Source organism: Mobula birostris, chromosome 10, assembly GCF_030028105.1.
Source record: "Mobula birostris isolate sMobBir1 chromosome 10, sMobBir1.hap1, whole genome shotgun sequence".
NCBI lineage: Eukaryota > Metazoa > Chordata > Chondrichthyes > Myliobatiformes > Myliobatidae > Mobula > Mobula birostris.
In genome coordinates, this window is record NC_092379.1 from 37,897,396 (window position 1) to 37,919,441 (window position 22,046).

General features: G+C 44.3%; 1 protein-coding gene across 1 annotated transcript in view; it reads right to left on the minus strand.

Moving 5' to 3' along the window:
- LOC140203596 (serine/threonine-protein phosphatase 2A 65 kDa regulatory subunit A beta isoform-like) overlaps positions 1 to 22,046 on the minus strand; it is a 51,807-nt gene that overhangs the window by 18,237 nt on the left and 11,524 nt on the right. The window contains exons 7-12 of the mRNA XM_072269644.1: positions 19,138 to 19,252; positions 16,689 to 16,759; positions 15,622 to 15,756; positions 10,368 to 10,541; positions 3,494 to 3,554; positions 1,658 to 1,812 (exon numbers count right to left, since the gene is read on the minus strand). Of these exons, the coding sequence (XP_072125745.1) occupies positions 1,658 to 1,812; positions 3,494 to 3,554; positions 10,368 to 10,541; positions 15,622 to 15,756; positions 16,689 to 16,759; positions 19,138 to 19,252 (711 nt within the window). The remainder of the gene's footprint in view (positions 1 to 1,657; positions 1,813 to 3,493; positions 3,555 to 10,367; positions 10,542 to 15,621; positions 15,757 to 16,688; positions 16,760 to 19,137; positions 19,253 to 22,046) is intronic.

Here is a 22,046-nt window from a genome sequence, read left to right on the forward strand (position 1 = left end):
TGTAAAGCCTCACAGAGAAGTTAGTCTTTCCCCCTGCGACTCTTTAAACTTTTTAACCTGGCTCGTTGTTGAAATCAACTGAACACCACTTCATTTTCCCCTCTCAGGCCACTCTCATCCAACCTGAAGTCCACTCCCAGCAATGGCCGCGGCCGCTGCACCTGCATTCTTGAGAGTCCAGCTTGCCAAATCCTTGAGGATACCGCAAAAACGCCAGGTCGTGCAGACCTCTCGACACCCTCCAGAACCTATCAAGCTCCACTTTAAATACACCCAATTACTTGGCCTCCCATCGCCGCCTGTGGCGATGAATTCTGTAGACTCACCACGCTTCGGCTAAAGAAATTCTTCATCTCCGTTCTAAAGGGATATCCCTCTGTTCCAAAGGCTGTGCCCTCCAGTCCGAGACTCACCCACTTTAGAAACATCCATTTTATCTGGGCATTTCAACTGAATCTCTCCATCACCTTGTCCAAACTCCAGCAAAGCCCAGGCCCATAAAATAAATCCAGGGAAAGAAGTTAATTCCGCAACTGGAATGACTGTGGGGGCCTTTAAGTACACTTGTAAATTGAAACTAGTTGCGTCAAAAAACTTACAATTCCCTCAGCCAGATAATGTATAATGTCCATTTCAAGGTACTCAGATCTCTAAGCAAAAGACAGCCATAGTCCACTACAGCACGGAAACAGAGCCTTGTGAAATAAAACTTGAAAGCTGTAAGCCATCTGGTGGGTCAACAGGTCATTAAATCAGTTGTCCTTCAGCTAACACCATCAGTCCATTTCCACAGGGACGGTTAGGAACTCTGCTCCACGAAATCATAAAAAGTCTCACCCTCAACTCAATTTTTACTCCAGACACCTTGCAGATTAAACACAAAACACCACTACACCTCAGCAAATAACGCAAGCACAGAAGCTCGTATCAAGCAGATGTCAATATTGGAAGGAGCAGCTTTGGCAAAGTGTTAATTGATTTTTTGCAGAATCTAAACATTCACAAAGAATATATTAAAAGAACATTTTAAACAAATCCATATTATTTTTGTTAAATTCTTTATTCTTTAGTGTCTGTTCTAACTGTACGTTTTATTCATGAAATATTTTAGCAGCTTGTGAAGTGTAATGGAAGTATTGTCAAAGTTATACTCACGTTATGCAGAACAGAGTGGTCATTCTGCAATGGTAGTTGGAGTCACTAGCCATGGGCAAATACATTGTCAAAGCTATACTCACGTTAATGCAGAACAGGGTGGTCATTCTGTGAAGGTAGTTGGGGTCACTGGCCATGGGCAAGTACATTTTCAAAGCTATACTCACGTTAATGCAGAACAGGGTGGTCATTCTGTGATGGTAGTTGGGGTCACTGGCCATGGGCAAGTACATTTTCAAAGCTATACTCACGTTAATGCAGAACAGGGTGGTCATTCTGTGATGGTAGTTGGGGTCACTGGCCATTGCAAGTACATTGTCAAAGCTATACTCACGTTAATGCAGAACAGGGTGGTCATTCTGTGATGGTAGTTGGGGTCACTGGCCATGGGCAAGTACATTGTCAAAGCTATATTCACGTTAATGCAGAACAGGGTGGTCATTCTGTGAAGGTAGTTGGGGTCACTGGCCATGGGCAAGTACATTGTCAAAGCTATACTCACGTTAATGCAGAAGAGGGTGGTCATTCTGTGATGGTAGTTGGGGTCACTGGCCATGGCAAGTACTTTCGGCACAATGGCGGATTCTGCCCAGTCTTTGCCAAACTTCTCCACCAACTTGGTCAAGTTGTTGGTCGCGGCCTCGCGAATGGCGTACACTGCAAGACAGCATTGACAGGTCAAGAAATGATCTGATCGCTGTTACTACTTGATTTTCAAATATGTACCTTGCTGATAAAATACAAAGTTCCGAAATGAAATGCTCGTACCACCTTCTTCAAAGTGTCAACCTGTTCCATACCAAGTTACACACAGTGGAGGAAATTATGCACTTGGAGAGTAGCATCTTAATATACTTACTTATCATTGATTATTTATTGAGATACAGCGTGGAACAGGCCCTTCTTGCCCTGCGAGCCACCCCCGATTAACCCTAGCCTAATTACAGGACAATTTACAATGTCCAGTTAACCTACCAACCAGTAGGTCTCTGGGAGGAAACAGGAGCACCCGGAGGAAACCCACGCAGTCAAGCTGAGAACGTATAAACTCCTCACAGGTGGCAGTGGGAATCGAACCCAATTGCAAAGTGTTGCGCTAACCAGACGCCACTGTGTTGCCCCATTAGATACTTAAAAAATACTTCGAATAGATTACCATTATTTATTACTTAGTAGTCTGATTGGTCATTGTAAACTGTCCTGTGATGAGGCGAGGGTTAAATCGGCCGGTTGCTGGGCAGTGCGTCTTGTTGGGCCCGTTCCATGCTATTCTCGAATAATTAAATAAATAAATGTATCGGTCAAAGTCAAGTCTGTTTCTTGTTGCCATGTGTTCAAGAGTACGACAAGATTGCTTGCAGCAGTAATAACTGGGGGGGAGGGGGGCGCCGGTGTTTGAACTATGATGGTATTGGACATTGGGCAGGAACCTGGGAGTAAAAACTGGGATGAACACACTCAGAAACACACAATTGAAATGTGGAAGTCATTTTGGGCTTCACTTGGATGAGGCTCTGCAGAGTTTTGTCCCACTGAGACAGGGAAAGAACAGAAGGGTGAAGGAGCCATGCTTGACAAGAGATGTGCAACAGCTAGTCTAGAAGCGTAGGATGCAAAGATCAGCCTGGGCTCCAGAGGGTTACAATGTGGCCAGGGAGGGAGTGAAGAATGGACTTCGGAGAACTAGGAGGGGCCACGAGAAGGACTTGGCGAGTTGGATTCAGAAGAACAAACTTGAAGAACAGGAGGATGGCCAGAGTGAGAGTCTGGGCCGGCCAGAGCTAAAAGAGGCAAAATGTTTGGAGTCAGTGGACTTTGGGGGAGATCCGCAATGAATACTTTTCTTTAGTAATCACCAGTGAGAGGGACCTTGATGCTTGCGAGAGCAGTGATATGCTGCAACATGTTGACATTGAGAAAGAGGATGTTCTGGAATTTTGAAAAGCCCTAGGATAGATAAGTCCCCGGGGCCAGATGTGATATACCCCAGGGTTACTACGGGAAGCAAGGGAAGAGATTGCTGCACCTTTAGTGACGATCTGGGCATCCTCACTGGCCAGCCCTCACTGGAGGAAGTACCAGATGATTGGAAGTTGGCAAATGTTATTTTCTTGTTCAGGAAAGAGAGTAGGGATGACCCTGGGAATTATAGACCAGTCAGTTTTACTTCACCAGTGGGCAAATTACAGGAGAAGGTTCCTACAGACAGGATTTACAAGAAGCATGTTAGGCACCTGGTAGGGTCACTCAGCATCATGGAAGCACCAGTAAGATGACATGGACAACTTTGAAGGACTTTCGTTCAACAAAAGTAACGATTCATCAAGGCTATACTCACCGCGATCCACCAGCCACGTCATGCACAAGCAGTTCAACTTCTCATCAAAAAACTCCACTCCCTAAACAAGTTTTGACAAAAGAAAGAATGTTGATAAAATAACCCCTCGAATTTCTAGTAGAACATGCCAACTTGCCACATTTGCATTCTAGCCGTCTTCACCTTTCGCTACTTACCAGTACAGTTTGCTAACTCCTTTGAGCCAATGGTGAAGGGGTCACACAAGAAAGACTGGCAACGTGCTCTAATAAACTGCACAAAACTGGATTGTGCCGTGGCAGAAGGCTACACAGAAGATACCCTATCTAAGGTACTTGCATCTAGTATTTTGACGATCCTTAATTAATTTCTTTGTGTCAATACCAGGACTATGATCCATGAAAAATAGGAAAAATCTTAAAAGTGTCCGATGGTTTAATGCAGACAGTAAGAACGTTACTAACCACTATCGGTGGCGTAGCAGTTGGCGTGACACTATTACAGCTTGGGAATTCTGATGTCACCTGTAAGGAGCCAGTAAATTTTCCCTGCAGAACGCGCGGGTTTCCTCTCACAATCCAAAGACGCACCAGTTGGGAGGTTAATTCATCACTGTTACCTGTCCCTGTTTAGGCTAGGGTTGGATCAGAGATTGCTGGGCAGCACGGTTCAAAGGGCGGGAAGGGCCTTATTCCTCAGTGTACCTTTAAATAAATAACCCAGTGAATCCTATGCTACCACATCCACAGCAGGATGTTATTTCAACTTCACGATTTAAACGTAATTATGCATGTGCTGGATTATTTAGATTACAGATCCCACACTCCTGACCCGCACAGTATCTCTCTTCGACATGACAGTGCACCATTCTACATTCACGTCTCCCATGTGGTTAATACATTCCACTTTCTACATTCAGTCACTGGGAACAAGTTAGCCTTTGCATAATTCTCAGGTTACTTTGCTTCATATCCAGCACAGCTAATAATTCCCAGGGTAACCACGTGGCTGAGTAGTCCAACCACAAGCTCTGCCCGTGACTCTGACTCAGACCTTGACAACTCTTTACCATAGAAAGTACAGCACAGAAACAGGCCCTTTGGCCCTTCTTGGATGTGCCAAACCATTTTCTGCCTAGTCCCACTGACCTGCACAAGGACCATATCCCTCCATACACCTCCCATCCATGTATCTGTCCAATTTATTCTTAAATATTAAAAAAGAACCCATATTTACCACCTCGTCTGGCAGCTCATTCCATACTCTCACCACTGTCTGTGTGAAGAAGCCCCCACCAATGTTCCCTTTAAACATTACCCCCCCTCACCTTTAACCCATGTCCTCTGGTTTTTTTCTCCCCTTGCCTCAGTGGAAAAAGCCTGCTTGCATTCACTCTATCTATACCCATCATAATTTTATATACCTCTATCAAATCTCCCCTCGTTCTTCTACGCTCCAGGGAATAGTCCTAACCTATTCAACCTTTCTCTGTAACTGAGTTTCTCAAGTCCTGGCAACATCCTTGTAAACCTTCTCTGCACTCTTTCAACCTTATTTATATCCTTCCTGTAATTTGGTGACCAAAACTGAACACAATATTCCAGATTCGGCCTCACCAATGCCTTATACAACCTCATCATAACATTCCAGCTCTTAATAATTTGATTAATAAAGGCCAATGTACCAAAAGCTCTCTTTACGACCCTATCTACCTGTGACACTACTTTTAGGGAATTTTCTATCTGTATTCCCAGATCCCTCTGTTCCACTGCACTCCTCAGTGCCTTACTATTAACCCTGTATGTTCTACCTTGGTTTGTCCTTCCAACATGCAATACCTCACACTTGTCTGTATTAAACTCCATCTGCCATTTTTCAGCCCATTTTTCCAGCTGGTCCAAGTCCCTCTGCAGGCTCTGGAAACCTTCCTCACTGTCTACTACACCTCCAATCTTTGTGTCATCAGCAAATTTGCTGATCCAATTTACCACATTATCATCCAGATCATTGATATAGATGACAAATAACAATGGACCCAGCACTGATCCCTGTGGCACACCACTAGTCACAGGCCTCCACTCAGAGAAGCTATTCTCTACTACCACTCTTTGGCTTCTTCCATTGAGCCAATGTCTAATCCAATTTACCACCTCTCCATGTATACCTAGCAATTGAATTTTCCTAACTAACCTCCCATGCGGGACCTTGTCAAAGGCCTTACTGAAGAAAATCTACTTTCTGTTTGCACACCGAAACTGAGAGCGATTTGCTTCCTTAAAACCAAATACATACTAAATCTGGTATGATACAGGAGAGCTTAAGTAAGCTACAGAGAGTTATAAAATTAGTCAGCTCCATCGTGTGCTCCAGCCTCCATATTATCCAGGACATCTTCAAGGAGCGGTGCCTCAAAAAGGCAGTGTCCATCATTAAGGGCCCCACCAGCCTCTTCTCATTGCTACTACCAGAAAGGAGGGACAATTTGTCTGAAGACACACTCACTGATTCAGGACCAGCTTCCTCCCCTTTGCCATACGATTTTTGAGTGGACACCGAACCCATGAACACTACCTCACTACTCCTGCTAGTTACCGACACAGAGGAGGAATCTACAACAACCAGTTTACAACCAGCACGTCTTTGGGATGGAGGAGGAAATCGGAGCACCTGGCAGAAACAGAGATGAGGAGTGATTTCTTCAGCCAGAGGGTGGTGAATCTGTGGAATTTTTTTCCATGAACAACCGTGGAAGCCAAGATATTGGGTATAATTAAAATGGAGGCTGACAGGCTCTTCATTAATCAGGGTGTGAAAGGATATGTGGAGAAGGCAGGAGAATAGGGTTGAGAGGGATCACAAATCAGCCATGGTGGAATGTTGGAGCAGACTCAATGGGCTGAATGGACTAATTCTGCTCTCAAGGTCATTTGCTTCCAAACAATTGGTTTATTGATCATTACAGAATATCTCTCTGGTGCTTCCCTCTCCCTTCCCCTTTTCCCAATCAAAGATTCAAAGGTTCACTTATTTGTTTTCAAACATCTCTTTATTGCTTTTACAGAATGAAAAGTAAACACATTCGATCATCCATAGGTTTGAAAGTGCAACAAGGTTAAAGAAAAAGGGAAAAATAAAATACATCAGAAATAAAAGGAAAAACAACGCACAAAAAAAGCAAACACCCGGCCATTAAAAACAAGCTGTCAATTCAATTTGTTACTTTCATCATCCCAAATATTGTTCTCCAGAAACTTGTAGAAAATATCCCAAATTTCCCGACATTTGCCAAGTTTGTTTTTCTGTGATGTAGTTGATCTTTTCTAGAGCAAGATACGAAGTCACTCCTTTCAGCCATTGTGAAAGTCCACTGGTTGTGGGTTTCTTCCATGAATAGGCTATGCAACGTCTGGCTTTCAAAAAACAAATATTAAGCAGAGACCTTGCACTTTTGGAGGTTACAAAGTCCTTTGGATAAATGTTCAGAATACATAATTTAGGATCAAGGAGCACCTTTTTTCCAATAATCTGACTAATCAAATCCAGCACCTTCTTCCAGAAGCAGATTATCTGGGGGCACTCGCACATACAATGGAACAGAGACCCCTTTTAGTGATTACATTTAAAGCATGTGTCTGGAATGTTGGGGTTAAAGTGACGAAACCTGACTGGAGTAATGTACTGTCTGGTTATCCGCTTAGAATGAGTGTTCACTGACTGGGTTTGAACGAAGGAACAAGCTTCTGACCACTCTTTTTCTGACAGATTCTCATGCAAATCAGTTCTCCATGCTTGTAGCATGTTGTTTGATGACTCTTTGCATTTACTTGCAAACAATTTGTATGTAGCCCCCCGGTAAGACTCAGACTCGCTCAGCTCGCTTTCGTCTAGGGGGAGCAGCCTTCAGCCCCGCCAAACGGGGTGATCAGGTTTGTGTGGATGCTGTGTGATGTACCCCACACCGCCAATTAACAGACAGTACGCCATATGCGATTAAATGATTACACTTTATAAGTATTTCTTGGTGATGGGTTAGTAGAAACAAATAGAATAAAGGTGCCAAGTCAGTAACTATCAGTTCGGTGCACACTCGTTGGAGCTCTTACAGAACCGGGTCCCCCTTCCTCCAATCAATGTCCTCTGAACTCCGCCAACCCACGAATGGGACCACCCTCGGTGATCCACCAAACACTCCACACGAGTCTGTCCTCGCCTCCTATCCTCGCTGAAGACCCTGGGCCTCGGACTCCCGCTCGGGGTCCGTGCCGTTGCCCAGCTTACAGCATCTCTCTCCTCGCGTCTCCTCTCTCTGTCCCCATCACGCCTTCTGCCCAAAGCCCACGAGAAAGAATAGCTTACAGACACACAAGAAAGAATACCATCTATCCCAATTGGTTAGCAAATGAATACAATTCCTGTATCAGTAATTATAACCCAAACAAGTTGCTATAGAGAACCACTGTCTCAGCAGTTAATAGTACAGAGAAGCCATTTTATTAGCCTTAGCAAGTAACATAAAAGAAGAAACCCTTACATGTATAATTCAGACACTTGTCCCCTAGCTTCAGATAATTTCAGAGTGATGTCTTCTAGGGTAAATAAAGGAGGGAGCTTCAAACTGTAACTTTGCCTGGACATAATAAACCTTTGCAACTAAAGGCATTTAAAAAAGTGTTTTGTTGGAATTCCATATGTGGCCTTGAGTTCTTCAAAAGACATAAATGAATTGCCATTATAAAGATCAGACACCTTAGCTATGCCTCGGGGCGGCCAAGTTTTAAAACTAGGATCCGCTCTGCCGGGCTGGAGCTATCATTACCAAAGATAGGAGTAAACTGGGATAACTGTGATGTCTCACCCATTTCCGCAAGAGCATCGTGCCAAATCATTATTGTATTTTTTAAGAAAGGGATTTTAGATTGTGTGACCAGGTTTTTCTTATTTGCTGAATACATATATAGTTCTAGAGGGATATTGATCAACTGGGATTCCATTGAGACCCAAGGAGGGGAGTGATCCTTAACAAAATAAAACATTCCTGCTCTAATTTGGGCCGCCCAGAAATACCATATAAGATTTGGTAGCTGTAAGCCACCTCTATCATACGGCAGATATAACAGGGAAAGCCTGAGTCTTGGACATCTATTATTCCAGATGAAATTAGAAAAACATTTCTTTAATAAATAAAAGAAAGAGTAAATAAGTACATAGGGATTGGATAATTATGTCTGCGGGCAGGAGCAAGCATGAACAAATTAGGATATAAACACCTGCAATGGAGAGGGTTATAATTAGTTGGGATAATTTTACCAATAGTAGGAGTAATTTTAACACCCAAATAGGTAAACCCTGTTCTGACAAAATTACGTCATCCATGTACAGGGCTATGCGATGTTCTACATCTCCTATAGTTATTCCTGCTATGTTAGCCTGTTTTCAAATTGCCATAGCAAGTGGCGCAATGGCCAGGATAAACAGGAGGGGAGATCCCTGTCTTGTTCCCCGTTGGAGTTTAAAAGATGCTGAAAAAAGCAGGTTAGTTAAAACTTCAGCCTGTGGGTTAGAATACAGAAGCTGTATCTTAGAAATTTTCCCCCTATTCCACTCCACTCTGTCGAAGGCTTTCTTGGCATCCAATGACAGAATAGCGCTATCAGAGCTTCCAGATTTTTCTTAAAGTATATTAAGCACTCTTCGAATGTTGTGGAAGCCCTGCCTTCCCTTACAAACCCATTTTGGTCAGGGTGGACCATTTTTGGCAACAGTGGCTCCAGCCTCCTAGCTAATACCTTACAGAGAATTTTGAGATCATTGTTCAGATGTGAGATTGACCTATAAGATCCACAAAGGGATGGTGGTTTTCCAGGTTTTAACAGTAGTGTGATTGCTGCCATATTAAGAGAGGAGGGAAGGGATCCATTGTCAAATGACTCCTGATACATATCAAGCAGAGGTGGTATTAGTTTAGTCTTAAAGATTTTATATATTTCAATCGGAATTTCCATTGGGCCCAGGAGTTTTCCCTCCCTTCATGTTAGTTATAGCTGCAGACAATTCTTTAGCCTCTAAGTTAAACTCCAGTCAGGTCAAGGACGTTTCATCTCGGGGTATAAATTGTAACAAGTCGAGAAATTCCTTTTGTATTTGTGGAGCTGAATCTGAATATTCTGAGCTGTACAGATCTTGGTAAAATCTCAAAAAGATATTGTTTATTTCCTCTGCGACAACCGTTGTCACCCCCTCATCTGATTGTATGGAGTTTATTGCCCTTTCTGTTTGTGTCTGTTTGATGTGCAGGCCAAACGTTCACTTATTATCATGTACAACTCTGAGATTTGTCTTCCCCAGATAGCCATGAAACAAAGAAAAAACATGAAAGTCATTGAATGGCATCCTGATCATCAGCCCCCCCCAAAACCACCCCTCCCTCCACACAGAAAATGGAACAGCAACAACCCCAGCCCATCCCCCACACAAAAACTAACAGAACATTTTACCCCGAAACACCCTCCCCTCGCACAACAAAATGAAAAGAAACAGACAATATAAAAACAGAATATAAAATCCCTAAGTCTGACAAAGTCCGCAGTCCTTAAACAGGGGTCTAAACCTGATTGTCTAAACCAGAGGTTTCCACCCCTACTTGGTTAATGGTCAATTAAAAAAAAGGTTGGGAGCCCCGAGTCTAAAGTAAGACTACCCATGTCAGTGGGCTACAAGTATAATTGTTACTATCGCACATTTGCTTCTGGCGCAAAAGGAAAGAAGATGTTCAAAGTTATTTCCGTCTTTAAACTAAAGTATCAATTTGATATGGGCAATCATTTCCATTCTGCAAATCATCCATATGGAAGCATTGCTAATAGACTATAAAAACATTTTAGAATAAACCACCCACCAGCAGCCCTGCAAGCAGAGGCATGTACTCGATTATCGCAAGGCGCACTCTCCATTTGGCATCTTCTGCTAATTCTACAATGGCTGGCAGGAGAGACTGTGATAACTGGTGAATTCCAACAACTTCATTCACGCAGTCCAGATTGGAGATAATGTTCAAACGGACCTCAGGGCACTAGGAAGGAAAGGCAATTTTCTGAGTACAGCAAAGGTGAAAAACATTCATACTGCGAACGCTGTCTGACAAACACACTGGCGCTCCCCAGACTCTCTGCTTTCAAAGTATCATCTTGGATATTTATGAAATATTAATCCCACAAAAGAAATATGAATGCCACTTTCACACTTACAGTACTTAGGCACATGCACATCTAGCCAGGGTGCCAATGACTTTTGCACAGAACTGTACTTGCCAACGTGCAGTGGAGAGCAAGTTTGTAAATCTGGCGGGAGCACAGGATGTTGGGAATGGTGAGAGTGGAGCACCCACGGGAGGGGTGTGAGAGAGGTGGCTGAGGTGGACTGCCAGGGGCAGGAGGGGGTGGTGCGAGTGCAGACACACTCAGCCCTGAGAACACAAGCAAGGGCATTTGATTCCAAACAATTGGTCTATTGGTCATTACAGAATGTCTCTCTGGTGCTTCCCGCTCCCTTCCCCCTTTTCCCAACCAAAGAGTCAAAGGTTTGTTTATGATCAAAGCACATATCCAAATACAACCCTGAAATTTGTCTTCTCCAGATAGCCACGAAGCAAAGAAAGAAGATGAAAGTCACTCAGAGAGAAGCATGAAACCTACACCTCCCCAGCCCTGGTACAAAAAATAATGGCATCCTGATCATCTGATCCCCAAAACTACCCCTCCCGCCACACACAAAATGGAATAGCAACATCGACCCCCCCCAATCCATCCCCCGCACGAAAAACTAACAGAGCATTTTACCCCCAAACACCCTCCTCTCACACAACAAAACGAAAAGAATAAGGCGATGAAAAAAACAGAATATAAAAACCCTAAATCTGAAAAAGTCCACAGTCCATAAACACAAATGCAGAACCACGATATCATCCTACGCTATCACCGACATTCACCAAAAGAGGGGGACAGGGACACAACTCCCCTCTCCCTGCCCCCTTCCCACTCTCAGTCCACATCAGAGACCCATATCAGACATCTGTGAGGTTTATCATCACTCACAGATGTCAAGAAATTTGATTTTTTTTTGCGGCAGCAGCAGCACAGTGCAATATATAAGAATTACTACAGGACCGTGCAAAACTCAGACACCCTAGCTATATACACCAGCCTAAGACTTTTGCACAGTACTATACATTATGGTCCAAGTTATGGTCACACGAGCAGTATGCCAGAAATTCGAGAGTCAGTTAGCAGAAGTGAGTGCAGTTGCTTTTATTAAGGAGAAGGTGCTTGGGAAGCTGAAAGTTTTGAAGGTAGTCAAGTCACCTGGACTAGATGGGCTACACCGCAGGGTTCTGAAAGAGGCAGCTGTAGAGATTGGGGAGGCATTAGTAATAATCTTTCAAGAGTCATTAGAATCTGGAATGGTTCCAGAGGACTGGAAATTTCCAAATGTCACTTCACTCTGAAGGGAGGGAGGCAAAAGACATGAAACTATAGGCCCTTCAGCCTGACTTCAGTGGTTGGGAGAATGTTGGGAGTCCATTATTAAGGACGAGGCTCCCAGTACTTGGAAGTGCATGGTTTCCTTAAGGGGAAATTACAGGCAGGATAGAGAAAGGAGGGTCAGTGGATGTTGTTTACTTGGAGTTTGACAAGATGCCGCACATGAGACTCCTTAACAAGTTAAGAGCCCATGGTATTACAGAAGATATCCTAGTAAAGATAGAAGATTGCCTGACTGACGGGAAGCAAAGAGTTGCAAATGAAAGGGGCCTTTTCTGGTTGACTGCAGGTGACCATTAGTGTTCCACAGGGGTCGGTATTGTGACCGTTTCTTTTCAAGCAGATGTCAATGATCTGGACAACGGAATTGATGGCTTGGTGGTCACATTTGTGGATGATACCAAGATAGGTGGAGGGGCAGAGAGTCTGTAGAAGGACTTGATAGATTGGGAGAATAGCAAGGCAGTGGCAGTTGGAATATACTGCACTGACCGAAAGTGTTTCTGGTAGGTAGGATTCCTCAGCCTTGGGCGGCAGCCCGCTTAGGAGAGGGAAAACCCTGATTTTAAACCTCCACTGCCTTGCAGTCATGCCCACCCATGGGAAAGGCTTTGGGGGTAAACCCCTAAGGCAGTTTGATGTTGTGTACAGCTTCACTCCGGCAACCTCTGCGATGACACTGGTGCCGAGCTGTATTGGCGCTTGCCCTTCCCTTCGACAACATGAGTGATGTGGAGAGGGGGAGCCTGCTGCATGGGAAGAGCCGGTCCTTCAAACCTTCCTGCCCAGGAGAGGACACAGTCCACCAGAGGCACAAACCCATCATCCCCGGGATCGAAGGGTGCCTACTACCAGAAACGTATGGCCATGCACTTTGGTAGAAGGAGTAAAGACGTGTACTATTTTCCAAATGGGCAGACAATTCAGAAATCAGACGTGCAAAGGCAATTGGGAGACCTCGTGCAGGGTTCCCTAAACGTTATTTTGCAGGCTGAGTTGGTGGTACGGAAAGAAAATGGAATGTTGGCATTCATTTTGAGAGGACTAGAAAAGATATAAGGGTAATGCTGAAGCTTTATAAGGCATTGGTCAGAACGCAGTTGGGGGTATAGTGAGCAGCTTTGGGCCCTTTATCTAAGATGTGCTGATATTAGAGAGGGTTCACGAGTATGATCCTGGGAATGAAACATACAGGAGGAGTGCTTGACGGCTCCGGCTCTGTCCTCGATGGAGTTCAGACGGGAAGGAAGAGGGGTGAATCTCATTGAAACTTATGGAATATTAAGAGGCCTAGAACAGAGAGGAGGTTTCCTGTGACCAGAGGGCACAGCCTCAGAATAGAGGGACGTCCATTTAGAACAGAGCTGAGAGGAAATTTCTTCAGGAAAGGGCGGTGGATCTGTGGAATCCATCAACGCTGAAGGCTGTGGAGGACGAGTCATTGGGTATACCTAACGTGGAGGGTGACAGGTTCTTGATTAGTCAGGGTGTTAAAGGTTACGGGGGAGAAGGCAGGAGAATGGGGCCGAGAGGGTAATAAGCCAGCCATGATGGAATGGCTAAGCAGACACGATGGGCTGAGTGGCCTAATTCTGTTCCTGAGTCTTAATTTATTGTCCGTTCACTCTCCCTGAGTGCAGGCGAGCTCCTCGGGAGGGCCATGGGAGGAAACAACGGTCATTTTGTGAAAAGCTGCATTTCACAAAAGAAAAACACTTGAATTTCTGCGTTTGAGAAATCTTTCTGCACCTTTGGCATAAATAGATGCAAGATACTAATTACTATTAAATTATCCAACAGTTCAAATCATGATTCGGCAGGCTTTTTTCTTGATTTCATTTCAAACTAACAAATAATTCAAGGCTTGAATTAACAGCTGCCAATTTGAAGATGTACACTTTGAATCTGTCAGCTGTGCCTGGAAAATCGAGGCATTTCTGACATTTGGGGAATCTTTTCGGGTGTAGCACATGAAGGGAATCAAGTCTGCAGACATTGGAAATCCAGAGCAATTCACCCAAAACGCTGGAGGAACTCAGCAGCTCAGGCAGCATCTATGGGAATGAGTAAACAGTCGGTGTTTCAGGCCGAGGCCTTTTATCGGGACTGTAAAGGGAGGCAGAAGATGCTAGGATATAAAGGTGAGGAGAGGGGAAGGAGGCCAGCTGGAAGGTGTTAGGTGAAGACAGGTGGGTGGGAAAGGTCAATGGCTGGAGAAGAAAGAATCTGAGAGAGGAGAGGAGAAGAGAGTGGACCACAGGAGAGATGGAAGGAGGTGGGGACCCAGGGAGAAGTAATAGACAGGTGAGAAGTAAAAGCTCAGAGTGGGGAATTGAGGAAAGAGAGGAGAGGGGAGAGATTTTTTTTACATTTTTAAAAATAATCTTAATTCTGTAAAAATAATGAAAGAATGCAAATTTCCATATAAATTAAAAAATCCAGAATTTGCACATGCAACAGTTTTGTTTAAGTTCACGCCAAAATAAACAAGGAACTTGATGGATGGAGAAATAACAGCTCCATCACACCATTAACCGATTCATCTTTAATCCAATATGCACTCAGATTACAAACCAGCTCACATCACTGCTTCTAAAGAACGCACTGCACATTTGCTCTTATCTGAAGCTCTCAAACTAAAAGAACAGTTCGAGAGACTCCGGTGGAAGAAACAGTTGTTATTCCATTCATGATTCATAAAAGCATAAGAAATCGGAGCAGGAGTAGGCCATCCGGCCCATCAAGCCTGCCCCGCCATTCAGTAAGATCATGGCTGACCTGTCCATAAACTCAGCTTCATCTACCTGCCTTTTCCCCATAACCCTTAATTCCCCTACTATCTATCCTCTCCAGCCCTTTACCTTTCCCACCCATCACCTGCCTTCAACTCCCCTCCCCTACACACCAACCTTTCCCATCACCTGGTCTACCTATCACCTACCAGCTTGTACTCCCCCCATCCTCCCAACCTTCTTATTCTGGTGCCTTCCCCCTTCCTTTCCAGTCCTGACGAAGGGTGTCAGCCCAAGGGTTCATTCCCCTCCATAGATGCTGCCTAACCTGCTGAGTTCCTCCAGCATTGTGTGTGTGTGTATGTGTGTGTGCACGCGTGTGGCTGTGGATTGCCAGCACCTGCAGAATCTGTGATTATAACACTTTAGAATGCTGGACATCACCGCACAGCTTCAAGCAAACGGCAGTTACAATGTTTGTCAACAGGAAAGAAAGCAGATGAACATGGGCCAACTGCTGTCCCCTTCCAGGAATCGATATCAGTGAGAGTAAAAGCCTAGACACATCAGTCTGTGTTGCAACACGTCCCATTCTGGCACACTTATCCAGATACCTGTATCTTGTGGTGGAGCATGGACTGCTCGTCACCTTCAGCAGATGTACAAGTTCCAGAGACGACAACCAACTTTTTGATCGCCTGATGAACAATAAGCGACCTTTCCTCAGCACTCTGGACTTGACAACAGCTTCCAAACAGCACACAGAAGAAAGCTCTCCATTGGTGTTAGCCTGATTTCGGTAGGCTAATCAAATATTATCCACGATGGCCACCAGTCACGCAAGGGGTATGTTAAAGTTTGTACTTCATGATAAAATTACCTTATCTTTGAGCTGAGCCAAGACCAGGGGAAGCAGGTGCTCAACAGTGCTGTCCTTGCCCAGGATGGTGGACAAGCCCATAATAACAGAGGCCAGAGCTGACTTCACGTGTTGATTGGTGTCAGACACAAGTTCCTGGAAAAGAAACACAAAAAATGATCAAATGAAAACCCAGACAGGTATCTCAGTCAACACGCACAAAATGCTAGAGGAACTCAGCAGGCCAGGCAGCACCTACAGAAGCGTCGACTGTACTGTTCCCCATAGAAGCTGCCTGGCCTGCTGAGTCCCTTCAGCATTTTGTGTGTGTTGCTCGGATTTCCAGCATCTGCAGATTTTCTCTTGTTTGTCATTAGATATCTCACTCATGATGCCATCCTGCTCCACGTTCTTATGATCCACCTGGTCAGTCACGGATCATTCTTAAATAATTTCTTTTACAGTTTGATATTCTAGTTTATATAAATCATGGAACAGAACCGGCCCTATAACCCACAATGTTATACTTAAATTCCTAATCAAGTGGGCAATCTAATCTACACGATGTCCATATTCTTCCGTTTTCCTCACATTCGTGTGCTTATCTAAACGTCATTAAAAGTCCCCGATATATCTGCCTCTCCCATCACTCCAGGCAGCCAACACCATGTTAAAAAACCAGCAACACACACAAGATGCTGGAGGAACTCAGCAGGCCAGGCAGCACCTATGGAGAAAAGGACAGTCGGCATTTCTGTCCAAAACCCTTCGGCAGGACTCAGCCCTTTGGGAGAGGGGGAGGGAGCAGGAGAGGGGGATGGGGAGGGAGTGGGAGAGGGGGATGGGACAGGAGAGGAGAATGGGACAGGAGAGGAGAATGGGACAGGAGAGGGGGCAAGATGTGACTCGTGCTTGGACACTGAGCTTTTCCAGTTACAAGCAGTTCACACTGATAAATGGTGCCTGAATCGTCGTTTCAGACCCACCCAAAATACTGAGGGACTTTTTCCTGAAGTGAATGAGATGAGTTGCTACATTAATTTTAGATAGACTGTATAACCAGCCAAGAATTTGAGAAGGTATATTACCTTAACATACGGCAAGATGTGACATATTATGACAGTCTCCCTGCAATCTACTGGCAAGTTTTCACAGAAATCTGCAAGATAGAGTACTGCATGTTAGAGAGTTATTCTCAAACAAAACAATGGAGTCAGAGAAAAGTACAGCACAGAAATAGGCCCTTCAGCCCATCTATTCTGTGCCGATCCATTTAAATTGCCTACTCCCATCAACCTGCATCTGGACCATAGCCCTCAATACCACTACCATCTGCGTACCCATCCGAACTTCTCTTAAACGTTGAAATCGAGCTTGCACGCACCACTTGCGCTGGCAGCTCGTTCCACACTCTCACCACAATGATAAATCAATAAAGTTTAACAGATTAAGCAATTGCTGAAAAGCATCTGCCTTAATATTTGTATCTTCTCACAAGATAGTGGCAAGAGAAAACATACATTCTGAAGCACTATTTAAGTCGCACAAGGAAAAGCAAGGCCAGCACCTACAGTGTAAACATCAAGAGTCAGCACAGGTTCAATTTTGGTACATCTGTACATTTTCCCTGGAGTAAACCCCGAGGGAAAAATCCGGAGCCGGATTCTCCGAGGCAATCCTACGTTGAGTTCAACGCTGACTGGCAACTCCTGCGATGCCACTGGTACCAAACTGTATCGGTCTCTGCCGATCCTTTGGACTCATCAGATGCGTGGAGAGGGGGAGCCTGCTACATGGGCAACAGCTTACTCTCCATATCATACTGCCCTGGCTTACGTATCACGTAGACAGCTGCACGTAACATCCATGGTGGACCCTGACCAACGGAGGGCCTCGGGTTAGGCAGTCAGTGGTACAAACGTAAAGAACAGCATTCACTCTTTTTCACAATCTCACAACCTTTCAAGACTCTGCACAAGCAATGAAGTGCAATTTGTAAGGAGCAGCCACCATCGAAACATGAAGTCAAGTGGCACACAATTCCTTTCCATTTGCTGTCATCCAGTTCTGGGATCAGATCAGGATGCCAAAGGGGAGGCATGCTGGCATGCTGTTCTCACTTGGAGAAGTGTCACCTGGATATGTGGTACCACATTAAATAGAGTCATAGAAAAGCACAGCGCAGAAAAGGCCCTTTGGCCCCTCTCGTCCATTCTGAACAATTCAAACTATCTACTCCCATCTGCCTACACCAGGTCCATAACACCACCACCACCCCCATATCCCTACTATCCATGTACCTATTCAAACTTCTCTTAAATATTGAAATCAAAACTGCATGGGCCACTTGTGCTGGCAGCTCGTTCCACTCTCATGACCCTCTGTGTGAAGAAGTTTCCCCTCATGTTCCCCTTAAGCTTGTCACCTTTCACCCTTAACCCATGACCTCTGGTTGTAGTCCAACCCAATTTCAGTGGAAAAAACCTGCTTGCATTTATCCCATCCATACGCCCCCATAATATTGTACCTCCATCAAATCTCCTCTCAGTCTTCTGCATTCTGAAGAATACAGTCCTAACCTATTCAATCTTTCCTTCTAAGTCAGGTCCTCCAGACCAGGAAACATCCTTGTAAATTTTCTCTGCATTCTTTCAACCTTGTTTACATCTTTCACAGGAGTTCAAAGTTCAGGGGTGTCCAGGGAAGGGGTCGCACCTCTGGTGAAGGGGCTTGTCGTGTCCATTCCGGGGCAGCTCACTCACCTTTGCTCCCCACCGGACACTCATCTCTCCCCTGTGGCTGCAAGCAGCCATTTGCACGTGACAGCAGTCTCATACTCCGGTGAGATTGGGACAAGCCAGTCCTAGCACGCAAAGTCAGCCTCAGCGGACTGGGCGGGTGCGATCTACAGTAAAGCCCAACGGCCAGGAAGGTGGCTCTGCATCGCGCTGTGGAGAGCGAGGGGCATGAAAAGACACAGAAAGCGTCCTGGTCATCCACTGCAAACAAGAAGACCCCTGTTTCTTCTGGCACGTGTTCATACCACTGGACCCGGACTTCTGAGGCCAAGAGAGTGGAACTGCCACAGTGCAAAGGCTTTTCCATTTTAAAAACTCTCCCGCACAGGTTTCCTGTCATCGTCGGACAAAATGTGCAACCACCATGCGTACTATACACAACCTTGACATTTGTCTCCTTACAGGCAGCCACAAAGCAAAGGAACCCAACAGAACCCATTAAAGACAGAAAACCATCAATCACACAATGCGCAGGAAAAAAAGACAAATTGTGCAGACAAGAAAAGTAAGCAAATAATGTTCAGGACTGCACTGCAAAATGCCAGGTTGTACAGCTGGATCAAAGGCCTCGTCTCCACTAGGAAAGTTACAGGCACAGATTGCAGTGTCATTGCCCAGAACAAGAGTCTATTAATGAAGTAATTGATAGTTGTTTCTGCTGCCAGAAAGTTGTCACTGTGCTTCACCAACAACATCTTAAACCGGATGGAAAAGACAAGAATGAGAATTCCCAACCAACCTTTAACTTTGTTGGCCCCAGCTGCTCGCACTTCAGCCTCACAATCTTTCAACAGGTTTTGGAAAGCAGGAACCAGATCATTTTCCACAATTTCAGGACCCACGGTTTTCTGAAGCTTTAAAGGCAAGAGAAACCAAATGAGTAACAAAGATAGAGCGGGTTTCAATAGCAGCAATCTGTGCATTAACACGTGAACAGAGGAATCACAAAGACAACACCATCTTTCTTTTCCACACTGGTCTCGCTGCTGCCATCAGGTAGAAGGTGCAGGAGCCTCAGGACCCTCACCACCAGGTTCAAGAACAGTCACTATCCCTCAATCATCAGGTAGAAGGTACAGGAGCCTCAGGACCCACACCTCCAGGCTCGAGAACAGCTATTACCCCTCAACTATCAGGTAGAAGCTGCAGGAGCCTCAGGACCCACACCACCAGGTTCAAGAACAGTTATTACCCCTCAACCATAAGGATCTTGAACTACAGGGGATCAGTACACTTAATCAATTGAGATGTTCCCACGAGCAATGATCTTACTTTAATTACTCTTTATCTTGTTATTTCATACTCTTGTTATTTATTGCTATTTATTTATATTTGCATTTGTACTTTATCTTTTATTGATCCTGTTTACAGTTACTATTCTATAGAAATTGCTGAGTATGCCCACAGGAAAATGAATCTCAGGGTTTTATGTGGTGACATGTATGTACTCTGAAAATATGAACTTCAAAATTAAAAATCTGAACTATACTTTAGCTACAGACTTCATTGCAAGATTAGTTTATACGTGATCTTGAGCATAGAAAGTGCCTTTTGTGATGGTCTGTCATTAGCAATGATAGCAGAACTTTATAAATACAATAAACTCTGTATCGTTCTAATGCAATTGTTTTCCAATAATGGGTTGGTGCCAATTTCACAAGTGCTCTGGCAACCTTTATCTTGTTCTGGCATATTTCCCCTTCCTTTCCAGTCCTGATGAAAGGTCTTGGCCCAAAACGTCAACTGTTTATTCACTTCCATAGATGCAGCCTGACCTGCTGAGTTCTTCCAGCATTTTTGTGTGTGTTACCTTATATGGAGCTTATTTTTGAACACGGGTTAGTTATCGTATAAAGACAGACAATATAACGTCTTTGCCTGTTCCAAGGGTAACAATCCTAAGCTGACAAAATGGCTGTGTTTTCTGTGTCCTTTTGAACACTGGTCCATCTGTAATTTGCTTTAATTTTCGATCAGGTTTACAGTTTTGAATTATGTAATTTTATCATGGGTGGCAGGGTGGAAATACATCTCTACCAAGAGACATGTAAGGCGTTCCTTCCCTCCGCTAGCCTGCAGGTCACCCTTGGGCAAGGTGTAGCACCTGCTTAGCCAACCCCACCCCCCCAATCAGGGTCACGTGAAGCCATGGGGTAAGAGGAAAGAAACCCAGAGAAATGTTGCCATTGTGTTCAGATGTTTATCAATGAGTGGATACCCCATGCTCTGGTAAAGAAATAAATGAGTGGGGAGAAAAAGGGAATGGTCAGATAAATGGTGTCCATTTAGAAGCAGCATTCTTTAGTGTTACCCAGGTAAAACAGCTGTAATGATCTATCCTTGATAAAATATCCACAGATAAACCAGCTGCTTCAGTACAGATTTTACACTCATACAGAACAGAAAGATTTAATCTCAATGCTTTGGGGTGGGACCGGATTTTCCTGGCCTAAAGAGACGGAATTTTAAATTTTTAAAGAAAGGCAAAGTTGAGAAAATATTGTCGTTGATGGCTCTGAATCCGAAAGTATGGTACACAGACAACAACGTGAGCAATTGTAATCAGCTAATTTCTCAGGTCAAAAGAAACAACTAAATAATGTTATTTAATCATTAAATAATGCTTCTTAATTGTTAAATAATGTTAACCTGATTGTTAATGTTTGCAATTAACCTGTGTAGGCAATGTGCCTTTATTTTGAGGATTTGTATTACATTGTGGTGAGAAAAGCACAGAGATTTCAGTAGATCCGAGTGTTTTCCCAGGCTGGGAAAGTCTAAGACTAAAGGGCATAGATTTAATTGGAGACACAGAACACAACAAGCTGTTCCGGCCCTTCAAACTGCACCGCCAGTAACCCACCAACTTGTGCAACAATCTACAATGACCCTTTAACCTACTAACCGGAATGCTTTTGGACTGTGCGAGGAAACCGGAGCAACAGGAGGAAGCCTGAGGCAACAAGTTTTATACCGAGAACAAAGACCATCTGGTTCAAAAACTATAAACACACAGGAGATTCTGCAGATGCTGGAAACCCAGCACAAAATACTGGAGGAACTCAGCAGGCCAGGCAGCATCTATGGAAATGAAATAAACAGTCGATCTTTCGGGCCGAGACTGCTCTTCGGGACTATAAATCTGCCGATGACACAACTATTGTTGGCAGAATTTCAGATGGTGACAAGGAGCCGAAGAGGAGTGAGATAGATCAGCTGGTTGAGTGGTGTGGCAACAATCTGGCACTTTGTCAGTAAGACCAAGGAACTGATTGTGGACCACAGGAGGGTGAAGTTGAATCACCACCTCCCTACACCATACCTGGTTTGTGTGAAGTCAGCAGTGGGAAGGAACCAGCAAAGTCCAGTCCATCAAAATTTTAATTAAATTAATTAATTAATGCCCTACATCACAAAATTTACCACAATGACAGTAAAACCAATGATTGTGGACGTCAGGAAGGGGAAGTCAAGGGAACATACGTCAGTCCTAATCAAGGGGACTGTGGAAAGGGTGAGTAATTTCAAGTTCCTGAGTGTCAAAGTCTCTGAGGATCGTCCTGGCTTTTCAACCTTTCGGCTCATTTTTAAACAGAACTGAAGTTCCCCTTGACTTCCTCCAGTCGAAAGTGAAAAATATCAGTGTCA